At 38.1% G+C, this 26,659-nt stretch overlaps 1 protein-coding gene across 1 annotated transcript in view; it reads left to right on the forward strand.

Moving 5' to 3' along the window:
- EFCAB5 (EF-hand calcium binding domain 5) overlaps positions 1-26,659 on the forward strand; it is a 167,692-nt gene that overhangs the window by 56,816 nt on the left and 84,217 nt on the right. Inside the window, exons 5-7 of the mRNA XM_045773605.2 lie at positions 1,744-1,900; positions 10,712-10,760; positions 16,076-16,146. Of these exons, the coding sequence (XP_045629561.2) occupies positions 1,744-1,900; positions 10,712-10,760; positions 16,076-16,146 (277 nt within the window). The remainder of the gene's footprint in view (positions 1-1,743; positions 1,901-10,711; positions 10,761-16,075; positions 16,147-26,659) is intronic.

Below are 26,659 nucleotides of genomic sequence, written 5' to 3' on the forward strand. Positions count from 1 at the left end.
GGCCTTATACGGGCATAATAAAGAAATGACAGATTTGATGGATTCTTCTGGATTATTAGAGGTATCCAATTTATTAGTCCCTAGTGAAAAGTCTTTTGCATTTCCAAATCTGTCAGATCGCCTTAGTCATTTTACTTTGAAAGATGAAGACCTGCTTCAAACAAACTGTATTTGAAACCAGCAGCTATTTTGATTATTCTGAGTCATTTTGGTGTTTCAATCAAAACCAGTTCAGGGCTTTTGAAGTCGTAATAAGGATGACGAATATGGGAACAATTAAAATCATGATACTTCTCCATTTGCAACCTGGGTGATATAGCTCTATCTGAATATACAGATAACTATTACGTTTGAGCCTGTCTTTAAGTGTTTGACTCTAGATGTTTAAAGGAAATATATATCCCTAGACAGAAATCAAAAGTTTGGTCTGAGGCATCGGAATTACCTAAGATGCTGGTTATAAATGCAGCTTCTAGGCTTCCACTCTAGACTTGGAATTAGAATCTTTCCAGATGATTTCTGCATCCAGAGAAGAGAGAACCCCATCACTGTAAGGCCTGAGTGCATTCGGCTTTGCTTTTACGTATATGTGGCAGCTTCTAGGACTATTTTTAGTACTTCCCATGTATGGTATTTTGTTGGGTAAAATAAGGCCCACCTCTATAAAAAGTCAAATAATACTAGAACACAGCCTATGATTAAGCCAAATTCAGTAAGTGCTGTGGGGAAGAAGGGTCACCTCAGGCCTAAATCAAGGAAGATCTCATGGGGGACCGCCTGGGTGGCTTAGTCGGTTAAGCATCTCCCTTCGGCTCAGGTCAGGATCACAGGGTCCTGGGATGGAGCCTGGAATCAGGCTGTGTGCTCAGCAGGGAGTCTGCTTGTCCTTCTCCCTCTCCGTCTATGCTCTCTCTCTCTTTCTGTCTCAAAAAAATAAGTAAATTCTTTTTTTAAAAAAAGGAAGATCTCATGGAGTAAAAACAGGAATAAAATTTATTTTTATTTTTTTATTTATTTTTTATTTTTTAAAGATTTTATTTATTTATTTGACAGAGAGAGAGGCAGTGAGAGAGAGAGAACACAAGCAGGGGGAGTGGGAGAGGGAGAAGCAGGCTTCCCACTGAGCAGGGAGCCCGATGTGGGGCTCGATCCCAGAACTCTGGGATCATGACCCCAGCTGAAGGCAGATGCTTAATGACTGAGCCACCCAGGTGCTCCTATTTTTAAGATTTATTTATTTATTTGAGAGAGAGAGAGCACAAACAGGAGGGGAAGGGGTGAGGGAGAGAGAATCTCGAGCAGACTCCATACTGATCATGGAACCCCCCACAGGCCTGATCTCATGACCCTGAGATCACCACCTGAGCTGAAATGAAGAGTCAGGGGCTTAACTGACTGAGCCAACCAGGCTCCTCTATTATTTATTTATTTTTTAAAGATAGGAACAAAGTTTAAATGAGGCTCTGGATTATTCTTTTCTGTCATTTGAACAATCTGAATGAAATTCAATGAACTTTTTTTTTTTTTAATTTGACAGAGAGGGAGAACACAAGTAGGGGAAGCAGCAGGCAGAGGGAGAGGGAGAAGCAGGCTCCCCACTGAGCAGGAAGCCCAGCGCAGGGCTCAATCCCAGGACTCTGGGATCATGACCTGGGTTGCAGGTAGCTGCTTAACGACTGAGCCACCCAGGCGCCCCAAATTCAATGGCCTTAACTTAATGTCTTTTATTTCAACATCCTTTAGAATAAGCAAGATGAAGGAGAGTATTAAACAGAAACGAGAACAAAGACAATGCATAAAAGAAGTCAAAGTCCAGGTGGCCAATACACGGAAGCAGGCCCTGCAGGACCAGTTCAGTGAATGGATTCTAGACCCCAAAGGAATGATTCCCCTGGTAGTGGTAAGAAAGGAAGAGATTGTGAAGGGTAGGTGGCGTGGGTGATAAGATGATGATTGCAGCAATATTGAGGGGAGGGCTAGAAATCAACCTCTGAATTTTCAGTCTTGCTGAGGTAAGCTGATTCCTGACCTGTCTGGTCCATGAGAGTCAGTTTCTTCAATTTTCTCTTGAGCATTTAAAAAAAAATTCTAGCTAGATTTCTAAAATATTGACTCTGGCTGAGGTTCCCAAACTCTTTGTTATGGATAGGCATAGCTTTCATTTGTTTCTTTGTTTTTTTGTATGTGAGTGACTACTTCTATAGACTAAAAGCATATGTTTTTTAGCTTCAGAAATGACTGTACTCTAACAGTTAAACATTTTCTCTTAGGTGTATATAGATGTGAGAACATTTATTGGTTAGATACAATGCCAAGCATATTTTCAATTCAAAGTGAATTATTAAAAATAGACCAAGGAAGACAAGCCACAGACTGGGAGAAAATATTTGCAAAAAAGATACCTGATAAAGGACTATTATTCAAGGTTCCGATTCCAAGATGGCGGAGGAGCAGGAGACCTAAAATTCGTCTGGTCCAGGAATTCAGCTAGAGAGCTACCAAACCATTCTGAATACCTATGAACGCAACTGGAGAACAAAGAAAAGAGTAGCAGAAACTCTACAAACAGAAAAGTGACCACTTTCTGCAAGGAGGAGAAAAGATGGTGGAGGAGTAGGGGACGCCTTTCTCAGCGGGTCCCCTGAGTCGAGCTGGATAGGTACCAGACCATCCTGAACACCCACGGAATCAGCCTGAGATACAGGAAGATACACCTGGATCTCTACAAATGAACATCTCCAGAGCTGAATATCGAGGTACAAAACAGGAAGCCATGACTCCGTGCACAGATATTGGAAGATAAACAGAAGGGGGAGGGAGCCACCGTGCTAGGGCGCTGGGAAGCAGTAGCCACATGTGTTGGGGAGCAGGCCGGACTCGCAGACTGGCACCCACGAGAGAGCAGACTGAGACCGTGAGCCTGGGAGCGCGCGTGACCAGTCTGAAAACTGGTGCTCCAGAGAACGTGCGAACCACACTGAAACAGGGAGCTCAGGAGCACGTACGGGAACCAGGGCGGCTGGCGGTGTTAGAAGCACAAAGGACAGAGACGTGCCAGCCCTGGAAGTGAGGGCTGGGAGAGCAGCTGTGGGACGCACAACCCGGGACGCTACGGGGTTTTTAGCAGCACCAACAGAAACAGAGTTAAAGTGGCTGGGAGAGCTCAGTGGAGAGCGGACTGCGATCTCTCTGTTCTGAGACAGAGGCTAGGATTCGGCCACTGCTGCTCTGACTCTCAAAAGAGTCACAGAAAACTGCCACGGAAAGCTGCCAGAGAACAAAAGCCCGGAAATACTAGTTCATATTGTGCCCATCCCCATCCCCCCTTGCAGGGGACAGGGCGACTCTACCCAAACAGGGTTGCCTGACTATCAGCGTGGCAGGCCCCTCCCCCAGAAGGCAGGCTGAAAAATCAAGAAGCCCACATCCCTAAGGTCCCTATAAAACAAGTGCACACTGGCTGGGTCCTGGTCAATAATTTGGGCTCTGGGTATCCCCACAACCTCTCCTCATCAGAATGACAAGGAGGAGAAATTCCCCCAGCAAAGAAAAGATAATGAGTCTGTGGCCTCTGCCACAGAACTGATGGATATAGACATAACCAAATTGTCAGAAATGGAGTTCAGAGTAACAATGGTCAAGATGATGTGTAGGCTTGAAAAATATATTAATGAAAATATTAACGAGAATAGAGATTCTCTAAGGGTGGAAATGAGAGTGAATCTGGCAGAAATTAAGAATGCTATGAATCAAATGCAGTCTAAACTGACGCTCTGACAGCCAGGGTAAATGAGGCAGAAGAACGAATTAGTGAATTGGAGGATGGGATGGTAGAAGAGAAAGTTAAAACAGAAACTTGGCTCAAAAAAATCCAATCTCAAGAATGTAGATTACGGGAGATTACTGACTCAATGAAACGTTCCAGTGTCAGAATCATCAGCATCCCTGAGGGGGTGGAGAAAGAGAGAGGTCTAGAAGAGATATTTGAACAAATTGTAGCTGAGAACTTCCCTAATTTGGCAAAGTAAACAAGCATTCGTGTCCAAGAGGCAGAGAGGATCCCTCCCAAGATCAATGAGAGCAGACCTACACCACGTCACGTAATAGTGCAATTCGCAAATATTAGATCCAAGGATACAGTCTTGAAAGCAGCCAGGGGGAAGAAAACTCTCATGTACAGAGGGAGAAATATCAGAATGACGTCAGACCTGTCTACAGAGACCTGGCAGGCCAGGAAGGGTTGGCAAGGTATTTTCAAAGCTCTAACTGAGAAGAACATGCAGCCAAGAATCCTTTATCCAGCAAGGCTGTCATTCAGAATTGATGGAGAGACGAGGACCTTCCAAGACTGGCAGAAACTGAAAGAATATGTGACCACCAAACCAGCCCTACAAGAAATATTAAGGGGGGTTCTATAAAAGTAAAAACCCCAAGAGTGATACAGAGCAGAAAGTCACAATCTGTAGAAAAAAAGACTTCACAGGCAACATGACATCATTAAAATCATAATTCTCAATAATCACTCTCAATGTGAATGGCCTAAATACTCCCATAAATGCAATAGGGTTGCAGATTGGATAAAAAGACATGACCCATCCATTTGCTGTCTACAAGAGACTCATTTTGAACCTAAAGATACATCCAGACTGAAAGTGAAGGGTTGGAAAACCATTTTTCATGCCAATGGACCTCAAAAGAAAGCTGGGGTAGCAATTCTCATATCAGACAGATTAGATTTTAAACTAAAGACTGTTGTTAGAGATACAGAAGGACACTATATTATTCTTAAAGGTTGTATCCAACAAGTGGATATGACAATTATAAATATCTATGTTCCCAACAGGGGAGCAGCTAGATACACAAGCCAACTCTTAACCAGAATAAAGAGACAAATAGATAATGATACGTTAATAGTGGGGGACCTCAACACTCCACTCTCAGCAATAGACAGATCGCCTAAGCAGAAAATCAACAAAGAAACAAGAGCTTTGAATAATATACTGGACCAGATGGACCTCATAGATATATATAGAACACTACACACCAGAACAACAGAATACTCATTCTTTTCGAATGCCCATGGAACTTTCTCCAGAATAGACCATATATTGGGTCACAAAACAGGTCTCAACCGATACCAAAAGACTGAGATTATTCCCTGCATATTCTCAGACCACAGGGCTTTGAAACTGGGATTCAATCACAAGGAAAAATTTGGAAGAAACTTGAACACTTGGAAACTAAGAACCACCCTGCTCAAGAATGATTGGGTAAACCAGGAAATTAAAAATCAGTTTAAACAATTTTTGGAGATGAATGAAAATGAAAACACATCATTCCAAAACCTATGGGACACTGCAAAGGCGGTCCTAAGGGGAAAATACATAGCCATCCAAGCCTCACTCAAAAGAATAGAAAAATCTAAAATGCAGTTTTTATATTCTTACCTCAAGAAGCTGGAGCTGGAACAGAAGAACAGGCCTAACCCATGTATGAGAAGGCAGGTGATCAAGATGAGAGCAGAGATCAATGAATTAGAAACCAGGAGCATAGTAGAGCAGATCAATAGAACTAGAAGCTGGTTCTTTGAAAGAATAAATAAGATCGATAAGCCACTGGCCAGATTTATTCAAAAGGATAGAGAAAGGACCCAAATTAATAGAATTATGAATGAAAGGGAGAGATCACAACCAACACCAAGGAAATAGGAAGGATCATTAGAAACTTTTATCAACAGCTTCATGCCAATAAATTAAACAACCTGGAAGAAATGGAAGCCTTCCTGGAAACCTATAAACTACCAAGACTGAAACAGGAAGAAATTGATTATTTAAACAGACCAATTAATTATGAAGAGATTGAAGTAGTGAAAAAAACCTCCCTAAAAGCAAGAGTCCAGGGCCTGACAGATTCCCCGGGGAATTCTACCAAACATTCAAAGAAGAAATAATACCTATTCTCCTGAAGCTGTTTCAAAAAATAGATGACACTGGAGGAGATAATGCTAAGTGAAATAAGTCAAGCAGACAAAGACAATTATAATACGGTTTCTCTCATCTATAGAACATAAGAACTAGGAAGATAGGTAGGAGAAGAAAGGGATAAAGAAAGGGGGGGTAATCAGAAGGGGGAATGAAGCATGAGAGACTATGGACTCTGAGAAACAAACTGAGGACTTCAGAGGGGAGGGGGGTGGGGGAATGGGATAGGCTGGTGATGGGTAGTAAGGAGGGCACATATTGCATGGTGCACTGGGTGTTATACACAACTAATGAATCATTGAACTTTACATCAAACACCAGGGATGTACTGTATGGTAACTAACATAATATAATAAAAAAATATTATTTAAAAAAAAAAACAAAACAAAAAACAAAAAATAGAAACAGAAGGAAAACTACCAAACTCATTCTATGAGGCCAGTATTACCTTGATCCCCAAACCAGGCAAAGACCCCATCAAAAAGGAGAATTACAAACCGATATCCCTCATGAATATGGACGCCAAAATTCTCAACAAGATCCTAGCTAATAGGATCCAACAGTACATTAAAAGGACTATCCATCAAGACCAAGTGGGATTCATCCCTGGGATGCAAGGGTGGTTCAACATTTGCAAATCTATCAGTGTCCTAGATTTCATCCAGAAAGAAAAATTCAAAAATCATGTGATTCTCTCAATAGATGCAGAAAACACATTTGACAAAATACAGCATCCTTTCCTGTTTAAAACCCTTCAGAGTGTAGGGATAAAGGGTACATTCCTCAATCTCATAAAAACCATCTATGAAAAGCCTACAGCAAATATCATTCTCAATGAGGAAAAGCTGGAAGCCTTTCCCTTAAGATCAGGAACACGACAAGGATGCCCATTCTCACCACTATTATTCAACATAGTACTAGAAGTCCTTGCAACAGCAATCAGACAGCAAAAAGGGATAAAGGGTATCCAAATCAGCAAAGAAGTCAAAATGTCTCTCTTCGCAGATGACATGATACTCTGTGTGGAAAACCCAAAAGAATCCACTCCCAAACTATTAGAAGTTATAGAGCAATTCAGTAATGTGGCAGGATACAAAATCAATGCTCAGAAATCAGTTGCATTTCTATACAAGAAATTTGAGACTGAAGAGAGAGAAATTAGGGAATCCATCCCATTTACAATAGCACCAAAAACCATACGTTACCTTGGAATTAACTTAACCAGAGACGTAAAGGACCTATATTCTAGAAACTATAAATCACTCTTGAAAGACATTTGAGAAAGACACAAAAAGATGGAAAAATATTTCATGCTCATGGATCAGAAGAATTAACATAGTTAAAATGTCCATGCTACCCAGAGCAATCTACACTTTCAATGCTATCCTGATCAAAATACCGATGACATTTTTCAAAGAACTGGAACAAATAGTCCTTAAATTTGTATGGAAACAGAAAAGGCCCTGAATCACCAAGGAACTGTTGAAAAGGAAAAACAAAGCTGGGGGCATCACAATGCCGGATTTCGAGCTGTACTACAAAGCTGTGATCACAAAGACAGCATGGTACTGGCACAAAAACAGACACATAGACCAATGGAACAGAATAGAGAACCCAGAAATGGACCCTTGGCTCTTTGGGCAACTAATCTTTGATAAAGCAGGAAAAAACATCCAGTGGGAAAAAGACAGTCTCTTCAATAAATGGTGCTGGGAAAATTGGACAGCTACATGCAAAAGAATGAAACTTGACCACTCTCTCACACCATACACAAAGATAAACTCCAAATGGATGAAAGACCTCGATGTGAGACAGGAATCCATCAAAATCCTAGAGGAAAACATAGGCAGCAACCTCTAAACATCGGCCAAAGCAACCTTTTTCATGACACATCTCCAAAGGCAAGAGAAAGAAAAGATAAAATGAAATTGTGGGACTACATCAAGATAAAAAGCTTCTGCACAGCCAAGGAAACAGCCAAAAAAACTAAGAGGCAGCCCAAGGAATGGGAGAATATATTTGCAAATGACACTACAGTTAAAGGACTGGTATCCAAGATCTACAAAGAACTTCTCAAACTCAATACACGAGAAACAAACAAATCATAAAATGGGCAGAAGATATGAACAGACACTTCTCTAATGATGACATACAAATGGCTAAGAGACACATGAAAAAATGTTGAACATCATTAGCCATCAGGGAAATTAAAATCAAAACCACCTTGAGATACCACCTTACACCAGTTAGAATGGCAAAAATGGACAAGGCAAGAAACAACAATTGCTGGAAAGGATGTGGAGAAAGGGGATCCCTCCTACATTGTTGGTGGGAATGCAAGTTGGTACAGCCACTCTGGAAAACAGTGTGGAGGTCCCTTAAAAAGTTAAAAATTGAGCTACCCTATGATCCAGCAATTGCACTACTGGGTATTTACCCCAAAGATACAGACGTAGTGAAGAGAAGGGCCATATGCACCCCAATGTTCATAGCAGCATTGTCCACAATAGTCAAATCGGGGAAGGAACCGAGATGCCCTTCAACAGATGACTGGATTAAGACATTGAGAAAGAGGATTAAGAAGATGTGGTCCATATATACAATGGAAGATGTGGTCCATATATACAATGGAATATTACTCAGCTATCAGAAAGAACATTTGCTGCAACATGGATGGCACTGGAGGAGATAATGCTAAGTGAAATAAGTCAAGCAGAGAAAGACAATTATATGATTTCTCTCATCTATGGAACATAAGAACTAGGAAGATCGGTAGGAGAAGAAAGGGATAAAGAAAGAGGGGGTAATCAGAAGGGGGAATGAAGCATGAGAGACTATGGACTCTGGGAAACAAACTGAGGGCTTCAGAGGGGAGGGGCATGGGGGATTGGGATAGGCTGGTGATGGGGATTAAGGAGGGCACATATTGCATGGTGCACTGGTGTTATACGCAAATAATGAATCATGGAACATTGCATCAAAAACTGGGGATGTACTGTATGGTGACTAATATAACAAAATAAAAAAAAAAAAACAACTTTCAACCCCCAAGTAAATAATTTTAAAATAAAAAAGGACTATTATTTGAAATATACGAAGACTACATCAAAACCTAATGATGTATTGTGTGTGTGTGTGTGTGTGTGTGTGTATAAAAGAACTATTAAAACTCAACAATAAGAAAATGTAAAAAGCTGATTTAAAAAATGGGCAAAAGACCTGAACAGACACTTCACCAAAGACATATAGATGGCAAACTAGCATGTGAAAATATGCTCCACACTTGTTATCAAGGAAATGCAAATTAAAACAATGAGATACCACTACACACCTATCACAATGGTCAAAATCTGGAACCTTGACAACAGCAAATGCTGACAAAGAGGCACAGCAACTGGTGGGAATTGTTGGTGATAACACAAAATGGTACAACCACTTTGGAAGACAGTTTGCAGTTTCTTATAAACCAAACACACTCTTATTATATGATCCAGCTATCATGTTTATTGGTATTTACCCAAAGGAGTTGGAAACTTATGTCCACACAAAAACCTGCATGTGGATTTTTATAGCAGCTTTATTCATAATTACCAAAACTTGGAAACAACCAAGATTTCCCTCAGTGGTTGAATGGATAAATAAACCATGGTACATCCAAACAATGGAATATTATTCAGCACTAAAAAGAAAGGAGCTTAAAAAATAATAAAATAAAAATAAAAATAAATGAGCTAGCAAGCTGTGAAAAGACATGGAAAAACTTTAAATGTGTATTATTAAGTGAAAGGGGTCAATCTGAAAAGGCTACATACTATATGATTCCACCTTTATGACATTCTGGAAAAGGTAAAACTATGGAGACAGTAAAAAGATCAGTGGTTTCCAGGAGTAAAGGCAGAAGAAGGGATGAATAAGCAGAGCACAGAGGATTTTTAGTGTGATGAAACAATTCTGTATAACACAATAACGAGGGATACACGTCATGATACATTTGCCAAAACCCATAAAATGTACAAGATCAAGAGTGATTCCTATTGTAAACTATAGACTTTGGGTGATTGTTGGTTCATTGATTGTAACAAAGGTACTACTCTGGTAGAAGATGTTGATAGTGGGGAAGCTGTGTATGTGGGGGGGCGGGCAGGGAGTACACGGAAACTCTGTACTTTCTGCTCGATTTCTCTGTGAACCTAAAACTGCTCTAAAAAGAATCAGGTCTACCTTTTTTAAAGAAAGCTCTATGCCAGTGTGGGGCGTGCACTCACAGCTTGGAGATCAAGAGTCATAAACTCTACCAACTGAGCTAGCCAGGAGTTCCTCAAATCTATTTTTTAAAAATGGACCAAGGAGAACCCAGACATTTTGTTTTTTAGTATTTGACAAACAAGGAATTGCAGAGGATTCTTTGGATTGCCAAGCTGGTTGCCAAAGATGCCAGTGTCTGAGGGTTGCTAGAAATGTCCTTGGAGGGGGCGAAATAGGATCACTCTCAGCAGCCTACTCCTCACACAGAGCGTTCTCAATGGGAATCATTGAGGATATGTATGAAAAAACATTTGACATGCCTTTAAGTAGTCTATGAACTAAATGTTAATTATTACTAGTTCTGTCCCTGGGTTAGAAGGATTACTCAAAACTTAAATGGAAAGACTCTAGATGGCTTTTAGTCTAAAATACTAAATATATGACAACTGAGAAATAATACATGGTCTATTTTCTTTGATTTGCAGATTCAGAATGCTCTTCATGAATTTTTTCAAAATCCAGATTTCCAGCTTGGTAAACCTGCCTATTCCTGTAGTATTTCTCTTTTTTCCCTCTTTAATAGAGGTGGAGGGGGTTGAGAGGACAGAGGCTGGATTAAGATGAAGAGTCAATATTGAGATATATGTTATTCAAAGTTCTTATACATGTACTTTGGGTCTTTTGCTCTTTCCAGATGGAGAATGTAGGAAAACAGAAAAGCAATCAGTGATTTTTGATCCTTTTAGTCGAGTGCTCCGTTTTATTATAAATACTCTGTATTATCCTTTTATCATCCCATCAAGTTCCTAGAAAATATTACTTATATACACAGAATTTAAAAGAGAGGTATAATGTCCTAACTGTGATATAAAGGAAAAATACAAGGAAAGGGATAAGAAAATTATAGGTACTGTATTTCAGTGTATAAATGTTCGATTATAACTTCACTAGAAGACATAATGTATCAGACATTTGTACTTACTTATAATGAATGTTTAGACAAAAGAAAACTAAAATTATATCAAATTGACAATTTTCTTTGTATTTGACATTTTGAAATAAGGGCAAAATGAATGATTTGTATGTATATATTGGATACCCATAAACAGGAGAGCTACAAATGCAGACTGACGCAGTTGTGTTGTATTGGAGTTCAGACACAACTTAGGACATTATCTCCCATTACATCATTTTCTGAAATGGTGGACAACTCTTTTTTTTTTAATGTTTTTTTATTATATTATGTTAGTCACCATACAGTACATCCCCGGTTTCCGATGTAAAGTTCGATAATTCATTAGTTGCGTATAACACCCAGTGCACCATGCAATACGTGCCCTCCTTACTACCCACCACCAGTCTATCCCATCCCCTACCCCCCTCCCCTCTGAAGCCCTCAGTTTGTTTCTCATAGTCCATAGTCTCTCATGTTTCATTCCCCCTTCTTATTACCCCCCCTTTCTTTATCCCTTTCTTCCCCTACCGATCTTCCTAGTTCTTATGTTCCATAGATGAGAGAAATCATATGATAATTGTATTTCTCTGCTTGACTTATTTCACTTAGCAATATCTCTTCCAGTGCCGTCCATGTTGCAGCAAATGTTGAGAATTCATTCTTCCTGATAGCTGAGTAATATTCCATTGTATATATGGACCACATCTTCTTAATCCAGTCATCTGTTGAAGGGCATCTTGGCTCCTTCCACGATTTAGCTATTGTGGACAATTCTGCTATGAACATTGGGGTGCATATGGCCCTTCTCTTCACTACGTCTGTATCTTTGGGGTAAATACCCAGTAGTGCAATGGCTGGGTCATAGGGTAGCTCAATTTTTAACTTTTTAAGGGACCTCCACACTGTTTTCCAGAGTGGCTGTACCAACTTGCATTCCCACCAACAATGTAGGAGGGATCCCCTTTCTCCACACCCTCTCCAGCAATTGTTGTTTCTTGCCTTGTCAATTTTTGCCATTCTAACTGGCGTAAGGTGGTATCTTGAGGTGGTTTTGATTTGAATTTCCCTGATGGCTAATGATTTTGAACATTTTTTCATGTGTCTGTTAGCCATTTGTATGTCATCATTGGAAAAGTGTCTGTTCATATCTTCTGCCCATTTTTTGATTTGCTTATTTGTTTCTCGTGTATTGAGTTTGAGAAGTTCTTTGTAGATCTTGGATACCAGTCTTTTATCTGTAGTGTCATTTGCAAATATATTCTCCCATTCTGTGGGCAGCCTCTTAGTTTTTTTGACTGTTTCCTTGGCTGTGCAGAAGCTTTTTATCTTGATGAAGTCCCATAAATTCATTTTATCTTTTCTTTCTCTTGCCTTTGGAGATGTGTCATGAAAAAGGTTGCTTTGGCCGATGTCGTAGAGGTTGCTGCCTATGTTCTCCTGTAGGATTTTGATGGATTCCTGTCTCACATCAAGGTCTTTCATCCATTTGGAGTTTATTTTTGTGTATGGTGTGAGAGAGTGAAATGGCAGACAACTCTTGGTAAAGTTTCAGAAGGAAGCAAAGTACAATTCATTCTCAAATTTTCATAGTAGTTAAAGTCTGGGAAATTTTAACAATAAAAAATATACTCTGCGTTTATATGTAAAACGGTTTCTAGACTCAAGTTTATTATAAGCAGATTTTCCCCCTATTTGAATATCTAGCAGGAGGGGAAAAGTCTTTATTGTGCAGGAATTGCAGGATTTCCTTTTTATTTTATTTTATTTTATTATTTTATTATTATTTTTAAAGGTTTACCTGTTTATTTGAGAGAGAGAGAGCAAGAGCAGGGGGAGGGGCAGAGGAAGAGGGAGAGAATCCTCAAGCAGACTCCCCACTGAGCGTAGAGCCAAACACAGGGCTCCATCCCAGGACCCCGAGATCACCTGAGCAAAATCAAAAGTCGGATGCTCAACCAACTGAGCCACCCAGGTGCCTCAGGAGTTGCAGGATTTCTGATCCTACCCCTACTCCCTATCATTGTGCCAACAAAAACTCAATCTACGAATTCCCACCATGCTCCCTGGGGATAGAGACAGTGCTACACCTATACAGAACCACATATTTTGATGCTTTTATTTTCAGAATTGTTTCCTCATTGAGATTAAGCAAAAAATTCTGACTCGTAGGGGCATCTGGCTGGCTCAGTTGGAAGAACATGCGACTCTTGATCTTGGCATTGTGAGTTGGAGCTCCATGCTGGGTGTAGAGATTACTAAAAAAAATAAATAAACTTAAAAAAAATTCTGACTTGTAGAATAAAGCACTAGAGTTTAAGTCCTGAGATCATACATAATTTACATCCAAATGATTTTTTTCAATTGATTTTTTATCACTATTACATTGATAACAATAAATTGTCTAAAATCTATTCTCACTTTTAAAAATAAAATATGCTTCCCATCTTCCTGGTCACTGGTCCCCAAACATGATTTGGGCCTTGCTGACCACCCTTTCTGCCACCTGTTCTTCATGGTTAGCAGAATTCTTCATGGTTAGCACAACCTCAACTCCTCTTTCAGAAAATCTTTGAGATAAGTTCTTTTATTCATTTACTTTTTGATGAAGGTACAGAAGGAGGGAGTGAAGAGAGCTCTATTTGAGACTGTGGTAAATTAGAGAAATTCCAGACCATTCTAGCTGTCAGCGATTTTTTTCTCTTCTCACCTATACTATCTCAGATGTTCTGTACCATTCATTCATTCATTAAATATTTATTAATAATAATTATTAATCAATAACAATTATTCAATATTTATTAAGCCCCCACCTAGTTCCAGATACTGTGATGGGGTAGAGGATGTGAAGAGGACTAAGGCATTTTTCCTCTCCTTAAGTTCCTCAAAGTCCGGCCAGGGGACAGACACATACACTTAATAACAGCTGTTACCATTAGAAACTAGTGTGGCTTGCATAATCTTCCAGAGCTTGGGGGGCGGTCTGGGATGAGGATGACAGCATCTAATGCATAAGCTTATACTAGAATTTATACAGTCTTCTTATGACAGTAACTGATATCTCATAATAAGCAGTTACAAAAATCAAGAGTGACTAAAGAATCTTATATGTACCAGCCCATGATAGGCAGGAGGAATTGGGGTTAGAAGTAGGAGAGGAAGTCAGTGCTTTCATCATGAACTTTTACACAGTTTCTGTTTGTTTCTTATTAAGGTCAATAAAGATTACATAATTGTCATATCAAAAGGAGGTTTAAAAAATCTTTATTCGAGGGGCGCCCGGGTGGCGCAGTCGTTAAGCATCTGCATTCGGCTCAGAGCGTGGTCCCGGAGTCCTGGGATCGAGCCCCACATCAGGCTCCTCCACTAGGAGCCTGCTTCTTCCTCTCCCACTCCCCCTGCTTGTGTTCCCTCTCTCGCTGGCTGTCTCTCTCTATCAAATAAATAGATAAAATCTTTAAAAAAAAATCTTTATTCGAACTAACTGCCGCATTTACCATTATTGATCACTCTGTTATTCATGAAACTCTTTTTTTCTTGGCTTTTGTGATATCATCCTTTCTTGATTTTTCATCTATCATTGATCACCTCTTAGCATTTTTGTTTCTTGGTTCTTCTTTTATTTGTACCTTAAATGTTTTCAGAGTTTTCTCTTTGGCGCTATAATCATTTTACACATTATACACACTAGCTGGGTTCTTATTGAAACCCATGATTTGAGCTGATGACTCATCTATCTATCTATAGTCCCATCCCAAACCTTCCCCCTGAGCTCCAGATCCTATCTGTAAAGATCTACAAGATGAGTGATGAAGCGAAAAAAGGAAGTTGCAGATCAATATGATCATATGTATGTGTAGAAAAACAAAAGATGTATATTATATAAAATCATGACCCAGGTCATGATCCAAGGGTCCTGGGATCGAGTCTCGCCTTGGGCTCCAGGCCTGCATTGGGCTCCCTGCTCAGTGGGGAGTCTGCTTCTCCCTCTCCTTCTGCACCCCCCACCCCCGTTTGTGTGCTCTCTTTCCTTCTCTCTCTCTCTCCCATGCTCTCTCTCAAATAAATAAATAAAATCTTTAAAAAAAAAATCTAGAAAGGTTGCTGGAAGGGTGGCAACAAACTGTTGACAGTGGTTCCTTCTGGGGTGAGAGGGGGAGGTGAGAATGCTGGTGGGGGACAGGGGAAGAGGGCGATATTCAAGTTTTGCTGCTTATGTTTTTGTAATATTTGAATCTTTTACTGAAAGAACAATTTGTATATTATTTATTTAATTTAAGAAACATTAAAGACAAAATATTTAAAAAGAAAATTCGTAGAAGTATTGTGTTTTAGGGACCTGCTTCTGTAAATGGGAACATAAACCAACACAGCTGTTTTGTAGTCTTTTTTATATTTGCATATTTGTTTTTGCTTTATCTCAGGCTGGTCATTAAAAATGTAGACAAGTTTTTTTTTTTAAAGATTTTATTTATTTATTCGACAGAGATAGAGACAGCCAGCGAGAGAGGAAACACAAGCAGGGGGAGTGAGAGGAAGAAGCAGGCTCATAGCGGAGGAGCCTGATGTGGGGCTCGATCCCATAACGCCAGGATCACGCCCTGAGCCGAGGCAGACGCTTAACCGTTGTGCCACCCAGGCACCCCCAAAATGTAGACAAGTTTATTTCAGTGTTTGGGCTGCTTGGTTAAATAAAAACCAGGAAAAATAATAAGTTTGTAGTAATTGGAATGTTACCCAACTATATATAATTTGCTTTATTGTAAATATTAATGGATATTAAGATAGACATTAAGAAATAATTTATGTTCTTCTTTTAAAGTGCTATAAAATGAATTTGAAACATGAACGTATTACAACCAAACTGACTAGCAAATACCTTTTATTCCATAATTAGGAGCATGTTGCAAACAATTGGATATTGCTGACTCAATGGAACCAAGATTGAACAAAGCGGAATTTACAGAAGTAAGAAGTTACTTTATTCATTATTTGAATCAAATTATTTTGCATGGACGTCATGCACACATTAACTTAAAATTTAATTAAGTTAAAGCATACTAACTTATTTCTATTCTAAGATGCAGTATTATTTTATTTTATTCTAACTTCTCTGAAGTTAGGGTACATCTTATAATCAGAGGCATTTTACAGTTTCAGTTAGTGGTATTCATGATGTGAAGTGAGACAAAGTTCCATTCACACCTTCAGTTAAGATCAAGAAAAACCAGCTTCTTTTCCACTGCATTTTAGATAAAGAAATCTGAAAGTTATAAAACAATTCCTATAGGCCAAGCATGGTCCTAAGCTCCCCATATATTAACTCAGGTAATGCTCTCAGCAATCCTTATTCCTGCTTTTATAGATGAAGACACTTAAGGTTCAAAATGGTTAAGTAACTTGCACAAGGTCTCATAATTAGTGAAGCTGGGCAAATTTGTACTCAGGCAGTTTGGTTTCAAAGTCTACATAATATTTCATCTGAGAAAGTATGGGATTACTTTTGTCTTGGGATTGTATTAGGATAAGCAAAAGAAGCAATTTAATGGTACCAGTGTCATAAGTCTTTTATAGGCTGCTTTTGTATTTGTTCATGTCTTTCCTCTAACTTCCCTTCTTTTTCTCTGAGTCCCAGAGTCAAAGTAACCTTTTCTTTCTCTCCTACCTCTTTGCTCAGTCATAGGTGATGACAATGTACTGGCAATTTCAAAGTTCTGTGTGAAGGATTCTGGAATCCTTAAAATCATTATCATAGAGATAATGCCAAAAATTTGGCAATCCTGTCTCAGTTATATTCTGTGGTTTCTTAGATTCTGTATTTGTCTACTTGGAGCCAAACTAATGGCCGAAATTGTTTATATCTTCCCTGTGATCCAGAGCCCATACCCTGAACCACCTCCTTGTTTAAATCTCATTCACCAAGCCATTATTTCCCCTGGCCTAAACCCAGGGCCAGGTACCAGACAACTAGAGACAGCGCCTATGCCCCAAAGCCCACCAGAACTTTTCAAGCTAGCCAGTTCTAAGCTGTGTACCCTGTCCTGCCTTGTCTTTCCTGAGGAAACCACAGTAAAGGCTCTAGCCTAGGCTTTCCCCTTCACCCCCTTCTGACCCAAACCTGTGCTTCCCCTGTGGTTTTGTGTGGTGTGGCATGTTCCCTTCTCCTGGAAAATTTAAGTAAGTAAAAATGTTTCAATGGCATTAGCCTCTCCATGTTGCCAGTCAGTCACTGCCATAAATTAAAATCTTGAGGATACAAATGACACAAGTTACTCAAAGAAAAATATACAAAAGAATGAACTATAGTATTAACGTGGTTCAGAAAAAACTAATACTTTATTGCTTTAGTGTAGTAATAAACATAATTTGTATTTCTTTGCAAGACACTGATTCTAGGTGCTACTTGGCTTTTTGTCTTATACTAGTTTCCCAAAACATGGGCAATTTAGAAACTTTTATTTTTCTAAATAGAAAAATAATATACACACTTCACTACAGTAAAGCAATAAAGCCTTTTTAGCCTCCAGAACTATGAGAAAATAAATTTCAGTTGTTTCAGCCATCCAGTCTATGGGATTTTGCTGTGGCAGCCTTAGCTAAGACACAACTCTAGTAATTGTTTTTAGAATAGATTCCCCGGGGGAATTATTAGGTCAAAGAATGCATTTTGGAAATACTTGGGTATCTATTGTCAAATTATGCTTTTAATTATCAATGTATGAGAGCTTTCAAAGCACCATATTCTCACCAACAGTGGGCATTATCGAATATAAGAAACCTCTGTGGGGCGCCTGGGTGGCTCAGTTGGTTGAGCTTCTGACTCTTCGTTTCGGCTCAGGTCGTGATCTGGTGGTTGTGGGATTTGGTGCCGCTTTGGGCTCTGCACCCAGTGCAGACAGAATCTGCTTCAGATTCTTTCTCCCTCTCCCTCCCCCTCTGCTCCTCTCTGCCCACTCTCTCTCTCTCTCTCTCTCAAATGAATAAATAAAATCTTTAAAAAAAAAAAGAAAGAAAGAAACCTCTGCAATTTGAATGCATTCTGTTTTTTAACTTTTATCTTTTTGATTACTAGTGAGGTTAAACATTTTCTATGTAATGTTAAAATTTCTTAAATCCATAGCCTTACCTTATGATTGGTGGATTTTGATAATTGGGAAAAAGGTGCTATATGCACTTTATAAGCAAAGCACCTAATATAAGGTGACAAAAAAGATGAAATTAAGATAATTGTTAAAAGAATATCAAATAATCAAAATAAGCAATCAAACAAACAGAACAGCGGATTTCAATATTAAGAATCATGTAATGGAATCAAGACTATTTTTTATATTTGTAAATGTTAAAATTTTACATTTGCAAAATTTAAAATTAATAAAGATGATAGACTAATCTTAAACTTTATGAATCTATGGACATTATAATAGAATATATAGAAGGAAAAAAAAGAAGGGGTGCCTGATTGACTTGGTTAAGTGTCAGACTCGTGGTTTCACCTCGGGTCATGATCTCAGGGTCATGGTATCAAGCCCTGCGTTGGGCTCTGCACTAATGGAGTCTGCTTGACATTCCTTCATCCTCTCTTTTCCCCTCCTTCCCTGCTTTCTCCCTCTTTCTCTAAAAATAAATAAATAAAATCTTAAAAAAAAGAAAAAGAAAAAAGAATAGAAAAAGAAAAACACATTAGAAATATAAAGACAAATGAACAATAAATATTAAAACGTTTTTAGGTAACAGCTTTATTGAGATATAATTCAGATACTATATTTACTTCCTATAGCTGCTGCAACAAATTACCAAGAATTTGGTGGCTTAAAAAACAAAAAATTTATTCCCTCACAGTTCTGGAAGTCCAGAAGCCCAAAATCATTATCACTGGCCCAAAGTCAAGGTTGGCGGGGCTGCATTCAGTCTGGAGGGTCTTGTGGAAAATTGCCTCTTGCAGCTTCTAGTGACTCGTGGCTACAATCACCAATTCCTGCCTCTGTGGTCTGAGAAATCTCTCTTATAAGGATACATGTGATTGCATAATCCAGGATAACCTCCTCATCTAAAATACCTTAACTTAATCTCAGCTACAAAGACTCTTTCCCATATAAGGTAATATTTACAGGTTCCAGGGATTAGGACCTGTTGTCTTTGAGGGCCATTATGTAACCTCCTATACATACCTTAAAATTCTCCCATTTAAACAATTCATTGTTTTTTAGTATATCTACAGAATTGTGTGACCATTAAAACAATCCATTTTAGAACATTTCCATCATGCCAAGAAGAAACCTCATACCCATTAGCAGTCATTCTTCATTTCCCTCTAAACCTCTAGGTAAACCTAGGCAACCACTAATCTACTTTCTCTGTCTCTCTTACAGCTTTGCCTAGTCTGGAAATTTCATATCAATGGAATACAAAATATGTGGCCTTTTGTTACTGGGTTCTTTCACTTAGTATAATGTTGTCAAGGTTCACACATGTTGTAGCATGTCCACTCATGTAGCATGTACTTCATTTGTTTTTATTGCTGAATCATATTTCTTTGTATGGACATACCACATTTTATTTATCTATTTATCAGTTGATGGACATTTGGGTTGTTTTCACTTTTTGACTACTGTGAATAATGCTGCTATGAACATTTGTGTATAAGTTTTTGTGTGAACATATGTTTTCAGTTGTCTTGGGGAGATACCAAGGAGTGGAATTCCTGGATCATATGATAACTCTATGTTTAACCTTTTGAGGAACTATCAGACTGTTTTCCATAGTGGCTGCACAAGTTTACATTCCACAACGAATGGGAGCTCTAATTGTTCCACATCCTTGCCAACCCTTGTTATTCTGTTTTTTAGTTTAGTTTAGTTTTTTAATTATAGCCATACTTGTGGGGATGACGTGGTAACTCACTGTGGCTTTGAAAGGCATTTCCCTGATGTCTAAAGTGATATTGAGCATTTTTTAAATGTGCTTATTGGCCATTTGTGTATCTCTTTTGGAGAAATGTCTACTTAGATCCTTTGATTATTTTTAATTGGGTTATTTGTCTTTTTATATTTTTGCGTTATAGGAGTTCTTTATATACTCTAGATATACGTAATTTGCAAATACTTTCTCCAATTCTGTGAGTTATCTTTCTACTTCCTTTAAAATTAAAAAAAAAATTTTAAGTAATCTCTACATCCAACATGGGGCTTGAACTCACAACCCTGAGATCAACAGTCACACACTCTTATCAATTGGAGCCAGCCAGGCATGCCTATCTTTCCACTTCCTTGATGGTGTCCTTTGGCACACAAAGTTTTTAATTTGAATGAAGTGAAATTTATCTAATTTTTTACTTTTGTTGCTTTTGCTTTTGTTGTCCTATTTAAGAAATCAGTGCTTAATTCAAGGTCAGAATGATAGACTCCTCAAAGTTTTATAACTTTAACTCTTTGATATACACCTAGTTAAGTCTTTGATCCATTTTGAGTTCATTTTGTGTATGGTGAAGTAGTAAAACTTTTGTTTAAGTATTTGATAAGTTCAGAGAGGTAAAACATAACTAAGAATATAAACAACCTGTAAATTATATATCAGACTTCAATTCTTACAGTGACCCTGTTTCAGTTTTCACAGAATATTGGTCAAAATTTATCATAAATAGGCCACCAAGAAAACCTTATAAATTCCAAAAACTAGGAATCATTATGTAGGGGTTCCTGGGTGGCTCAGTTGGCTAAGTGTCTGTCTTCAGCTCAGGTCATGATCCCAAGGTCCTGGGATCGAGCCCCAAGTTGGGCTCCTTGCTCAGTGGGGAGTTTGCTTCTCCCTCTCCCTCTACCCCTCCCCCAGCTCGTGCTCTCTTGCATGCTCTCTCAAGTAAATAAATAAAAATCTTTAAAAAAAATCATTATCTAATAAAACAAGAAAATAATAAATAAAATTTAAAATGATTGAAGCCCAACCATTTGGAAATTTAAAAAATACTCTTTTAAATAATTACTGAGTCAGAATCTTATATCTAAATATATGGAAAGCTACTAAATGTTTACTAAGATGAGAAATATAGGCTTAAAAGTCTTAAAAATGGGATAGGGTGGGGAATTTTAAAACAATAGATAAATATAAAAATAGAATAATAATATATATATATTCCCATAACCTAGAATTAATTTTTGTTAGCACCTTGGCATATGTTTCTAAAGTAAAAGCATTCAATTTTGTAAATGTTATCATTACCAAAAAGGAATTTAAAAATACATAAAAGTACAAAGATGGGGATTTAAAATCACCACAAATTGGGCTACCTGGGTGGCTCAGTAAGTTAAGTGTCCAACTCTTGGTTTCAGCTCAGGTCATGATTTTAGGGTCATGAGATCGAGCCTGGCATTGGGCTACACACTCAATGGGGAGGCTGCTTGAGATTCTCTCTCTCCCTCTGCCCCTCCTCCCTCTCTAAAAATAAATAAATCTTTAAAATATTAAGTGAATAAATAAAATCACCCAAAAATTTCTTACCCAGAAATAACCATTGTCACCCTTAGGTGAATATTATGTAAAACAGTTTTAATAAATAAATAAAACCTTTTAATTAAAAAAAACCCAGTTTTATACACTGTCTTAATAGATAGATGGGTATATAGCAATGTAGATGATCATAAATTCTGTTATAAAATTTTACCAATTAAAATAAAAAATATTTGATTGTACTTGATTCCAACAGAAGAAAAAGAATCTGAAATAAAATAAGAGAATTATTGAAATTGAACATAACTTCACAAAAGTCATTCTAAAATCACCCTAAGACCCTATGATGAAGATTCACTATTATTATTATTATTTTTTTTTAAAGATTTTATTTATTTATTCGACAGAGATAGAGACAGCCAGCGAGAGAGGGAACACAAGCAGGGGAAGTGGGAGAGGAAGAAGCAGGCTCATAGCAGAGGAGCCTGATGTGGGGCTCGATCCCATAATGCCGGGATCACGCCCTGAGCCGAAGGCAGACGCTTAACCGCTGTGCCACCCAGGCGCCCCAAGATTCACTATTATTATTATTACGAAGATCCATTCATTATTTTCTTTAGAGAGGGGCATGAGGTAGAGGCAGAGGGAGAGGGAGAGAGAATCTTAAGAAGGCTCCATGCCCAGCGTGAAGCCCACTGTGGGGTTTGATCTCACGACTCTGAGATCATGATGTGAGGTGAAATCAAGAGCCAGACGCTTAACCGACTGAGCCACTCAGGTGCGTCTCCATTCATTATTTTTTAATCACATATTTCAATAATAGAAATAACAATTGACACCCTGTAAAAGATGAAGATATTTGGTATTTCCTCATCCTATTTTTTTCCTTGTTATATATCCCAATTTTAGTTATTTTATAATTTTTATTTAATGCAGATATTCAGATATTTTATATACTATTCACTTTCTTTTCTGTAATTACAATTCCCGTAGTTGATTAATCTTGGACTAATCTTTAAATGGATTCATAATGCAGTTACTGTTCTTTTTTTAAAATTATTTTTATTTTTGGGGGGATGCTGGGTGGCTCAGTTGGTTAAGCATTTGCCTTCGACTCAGAGCATGATCCTAGGTCCTGGAATTGAGTCCCACATGGGGCTCCTTACTCATCAGGGAGCCTGTGTCTTCCTCCGACTGCCTCTTCCCCTGCTTGTTTTTTTTTTTCTTCTACTTAATATTTTATTTTTTATTTTTTACTTTTTTTTTTAATAATGATTTTTTATTATATTATGTTAGTCACCATACAGTACATCCCCGGTTTGGATGTAAGGCTCGATGATTCATTAGTTGTGTATAACACCCAGTGCACCATGCAATACGTGCCCTCCTTACTACCCATCACCGGCCCATCCCATTCCCCCACCCCCCTCCCCTCTGTAGCCCTCAGTTTGTTTCTCATAGTCCATAGTCTCTCATGTTTCATTCCCCCTTCTAATTACCCCCCCTTTCTTTATCCCTTTCTTCCCCTACTGATCATTCTAGTTCTTATGTTCCATAGATGAGAGAAATCATATGATAGTTGTCTTTCTCTGCTTGACTTATTTCACTTAGCATTATCTCCTCCAGTGCCGTCCATGTTGTAGCAAATGTTGAGAACTCGTTCTTTCTGATAGCTGAGTAATATTCCATTGTATATATGGACCACAACTTCTTAATTCAGTCATCTGTTGAAGGGCGTCTCGGCTCCTTCCACGATTTAGCTATTGTGGACATTGCTGCTATGAACATTGGTGTGCATATGGCCCTTCTCTTTACTACGTCTGTATCTTTGGGGTAAACACCCAGTAGTGCAATGGCTGGGTCATAGGGTAGCTCAATTTTTAACTTTTTAAGGGACTTCCACACTGTTTTCCAGAGTGGCTGTACCAACTTGCATTCCCACCAACAATGTAGGAGGGATCCCCTTTCTCCACATCCTCTCCAACAATTGTTGTTTCTTGCCTTGTCTATTTTTGCCATTCTAACTGGCGTAAGGTGGTATCTCAGTGTGGTTTTGATTTGAATTTCCTTGATGGCTAATGATTTTGAACATTTTTTCATGTGTCTGTTAGCCATTTGTATGTCTTCATTGGAAAAGTGTCTGTTCATATCTTCTGCCCATTTTTTGATTTGTTTATTTGTTTCTCGTGTATTGAGTTTGAGAAGTTCTTTGTAGATCTTGGATACCAATCCTTTATCTGTAGTGTCATTTGCAAATATATTGTCCCATTCCGTGGGCTGCCTCTTAGTTTTTCTGACTGTTTCCTTGGCTGTGCAGAAACTTTTAATCTTGATGAAGTCCCATAAATTCATTTTATCTTTTGTTTCTCTTGCCTTTGGGGATGTGTCATGAAAAAGGTTGCTTTGGCCGATGTCGTAGAGGTTGCTGCCTATGTTCTCCTCTAGAATTTTGATGGATTCCTGTCTCACATCGAGGTCTTTCATCCATTTGGAGTTTATCTTTGTGTATGGTGTGAGAGAGTGGTCAAGTTTCATTCTTTTGCATGTAGCTGTCCAATTTTCCCAGCACCATTTATTGAAGAGACTGTCTTTTTCCCACTGGATGTTTTTTCCTGCTTTATCAAATATTAGTTGCCCAAAGAGCTGAGGTTCCATTTCTGGGTTCTCTATTCTGTTCCATTGGTCTATGTGTCTGTTTTTGTGCTAGTACCATGCTGTCTTTGTAATCACAGCTTTGTAGTACAGCTCGAAATCCGGCATTGTGATGCCCCCAGCTTTGTTTTTCCTTTTCAACAGTTCCTTGGAGACTCGGGGCCTTTTCTGGTTCCATACAAATTTAAGTACTATTTGTTCCAGTTCTTTGAAAAATGTCCTCGGTATTTTGATCGGGATAGCATTGAAAGTGTAGATTGCTCTGGGTAGCATGGACATTTTAACTATGTTATTTCTTCCGATCCATGAGCATGGAATATCTTTCCATCTTTTTGTGTCTTCCTCAATGTCTTTCAAGAGGGATTTATAGTTTCTAGAATATAGGTCCTTTACGTCTCTGGTTAAGTTAATTCCAAGGTAACGTATGGTTTTTGGTGCTATTGTAAATGGGATGGATTCCCTAATTTCTCTTTCTTTGTTCTCGTTATTCATGTACAGAAATGCAACTGATTTCTGAGCATTGATTTTGTATCCCACCACGTTACTGAATTGCTCTATAACTTCTAATAGTTTGGGAGTGGATTCTTTTGGGTTTTCCATATAGAGTATCATGTCATCTGCAAAGAGAGACATTTTGACTTCTTCTTTGCCGATTTGAATACCTTTGATCCCTTTTTGTCGTCTGATTGCTGTTGCAAGGACTTCTAGTACTATGTTGAATAATAGTGGCAAGAGTTCTTCCCCTGCTTGTGCTGTTTCTCTCTCTCTCTGGCAAATAAATAAATAAAATCTTTTAAAAATATTTTTAAAAATAAAATTATTTTTATTTTTTTAAATATTTTATTTATTTATTTATTTATTTGAGAGAGAGAGAGTGGGGTGGCGGGGGGGAGGCAGGGAGGAGCAGAAGGAGAGGGAGAAGCAGACTCTGCAAACTGAGGGTAGAGCCAGAGACAGGGCTCCATCCCATGACCCTGAGATCACGCAATCAAGAGTTGGACACTTAACAAACTGAGCCACCCAGGGGTCCCATCCTTTTTTTAAAAAAAATGAAGTGCAATGATACAATCTTATATTGGTTTCAGGTATATAATAAAATGATTCAATAATTCTATACTTTTCTCAATGCTCATCAAGATAAGTGTATTCTTAATCCCCTTCATCTATTTCACCCATCCCGCTCACCCACCTCCCTTCTAGCAACTACCAGTTTGTATTTAAGAGTCTGTTTTTTTGTTTCCTTTTTTCCTTGTTTATTTGTTTTGTTTCTCAAATTCTACATTTGAGTGAAATCATATGGTATTTTTCTTTAAATGACTTATTTCACTTAGCATTACATTATATTCTCTTGGTCCATTCATGTTATTGCAAATGGCAAGATTTCTTTCTTTTTTTATGGCTGAATAATATTCATATATATATGATTATTATATATTATATGAAATATATAATAATAGTCATATATATATATATATATCTCACATCTTTATCCATTCATCTATTGATGGACACCTACGTTGCTTCCTTATCTTGGCCATGGTAAATAGTGCTGCAATAAACATAGGGGTGCATTTATCTTTTTAAATTAGTGTTTTCATTTTCTTTGGGTAAATACCCATTAGTGAAATTATTGGATCATATGGTAATTCTATTTTTAATCTTTCAAGGAAACTTCATACTGGCTTCCACAATGCCTGCACCAATTTACATTCTCACCAGCAGTGCACAATGGTTCCTTTTTCTCCATATCTTTGCCAACATTTGTTATTTCTTGTATTTTTTTATTTTACCCGTTCTGATAGGTGGGAGGTGACATCTCATTCTGGTTTTAATTTGCATTTCCCTGATGATTAGTGACATAGAGCATCTTTCCAAGTGTCTCTTGGCCATCTGTATATTTTCTTTGGACAAATGTCTATTCAGGTGCTCTGCCCATTTTTTAGTTGGATTATTTTTTGTTATTGAGTTGTATAAGTTCTTTATATATTTTAGGTATTAACTCCTTATCGGATATATCATTTGCAAATATCTTCTCCCATTCAGTAGGTTGCTTTTTGTTTGGTTGATGGTTTCCTTTACTATGTAAAAGCTAGAACAAATAATCCAAAAATTTGTGTGGAACCAGAAAAGACCCCAAATAGCCAAAGCAATTTTGAGAAAGAAGAAACAAAGCTGTAGGTATCACAATTCCAGGTTTCAAGGTATACTCAAAGCTGTAGTAATCAAAACAATATGGTATTTGCACAGAAATAGATATATAGATCAATAGTACAGAATAGAGAGTCTAGAAATAAACCCACAACTGTGTGGTCAATTAATCTTTGACAAGGGAGGCAAGAATATAGAATGGGGAAAAGACAGTCTCTTTAACGAATGGTATTGGAAA

The sequence above is a fragment of the Ursus americanus genome, chromosome 23, assembly GCF_024610735.1.
Source record: "Ursus americanus isolate L20-20 chromosome 23, mUrsAme1.1.p, whole genome shotgun sequence".
In the NCBI taxonomy this organism is placed as follows: domain Eukaryota; kingdom Metazoa; phylum Chordata; class Mammalia; order Carnivora; family Ursidae; genus Ursus; species Ursus americanus.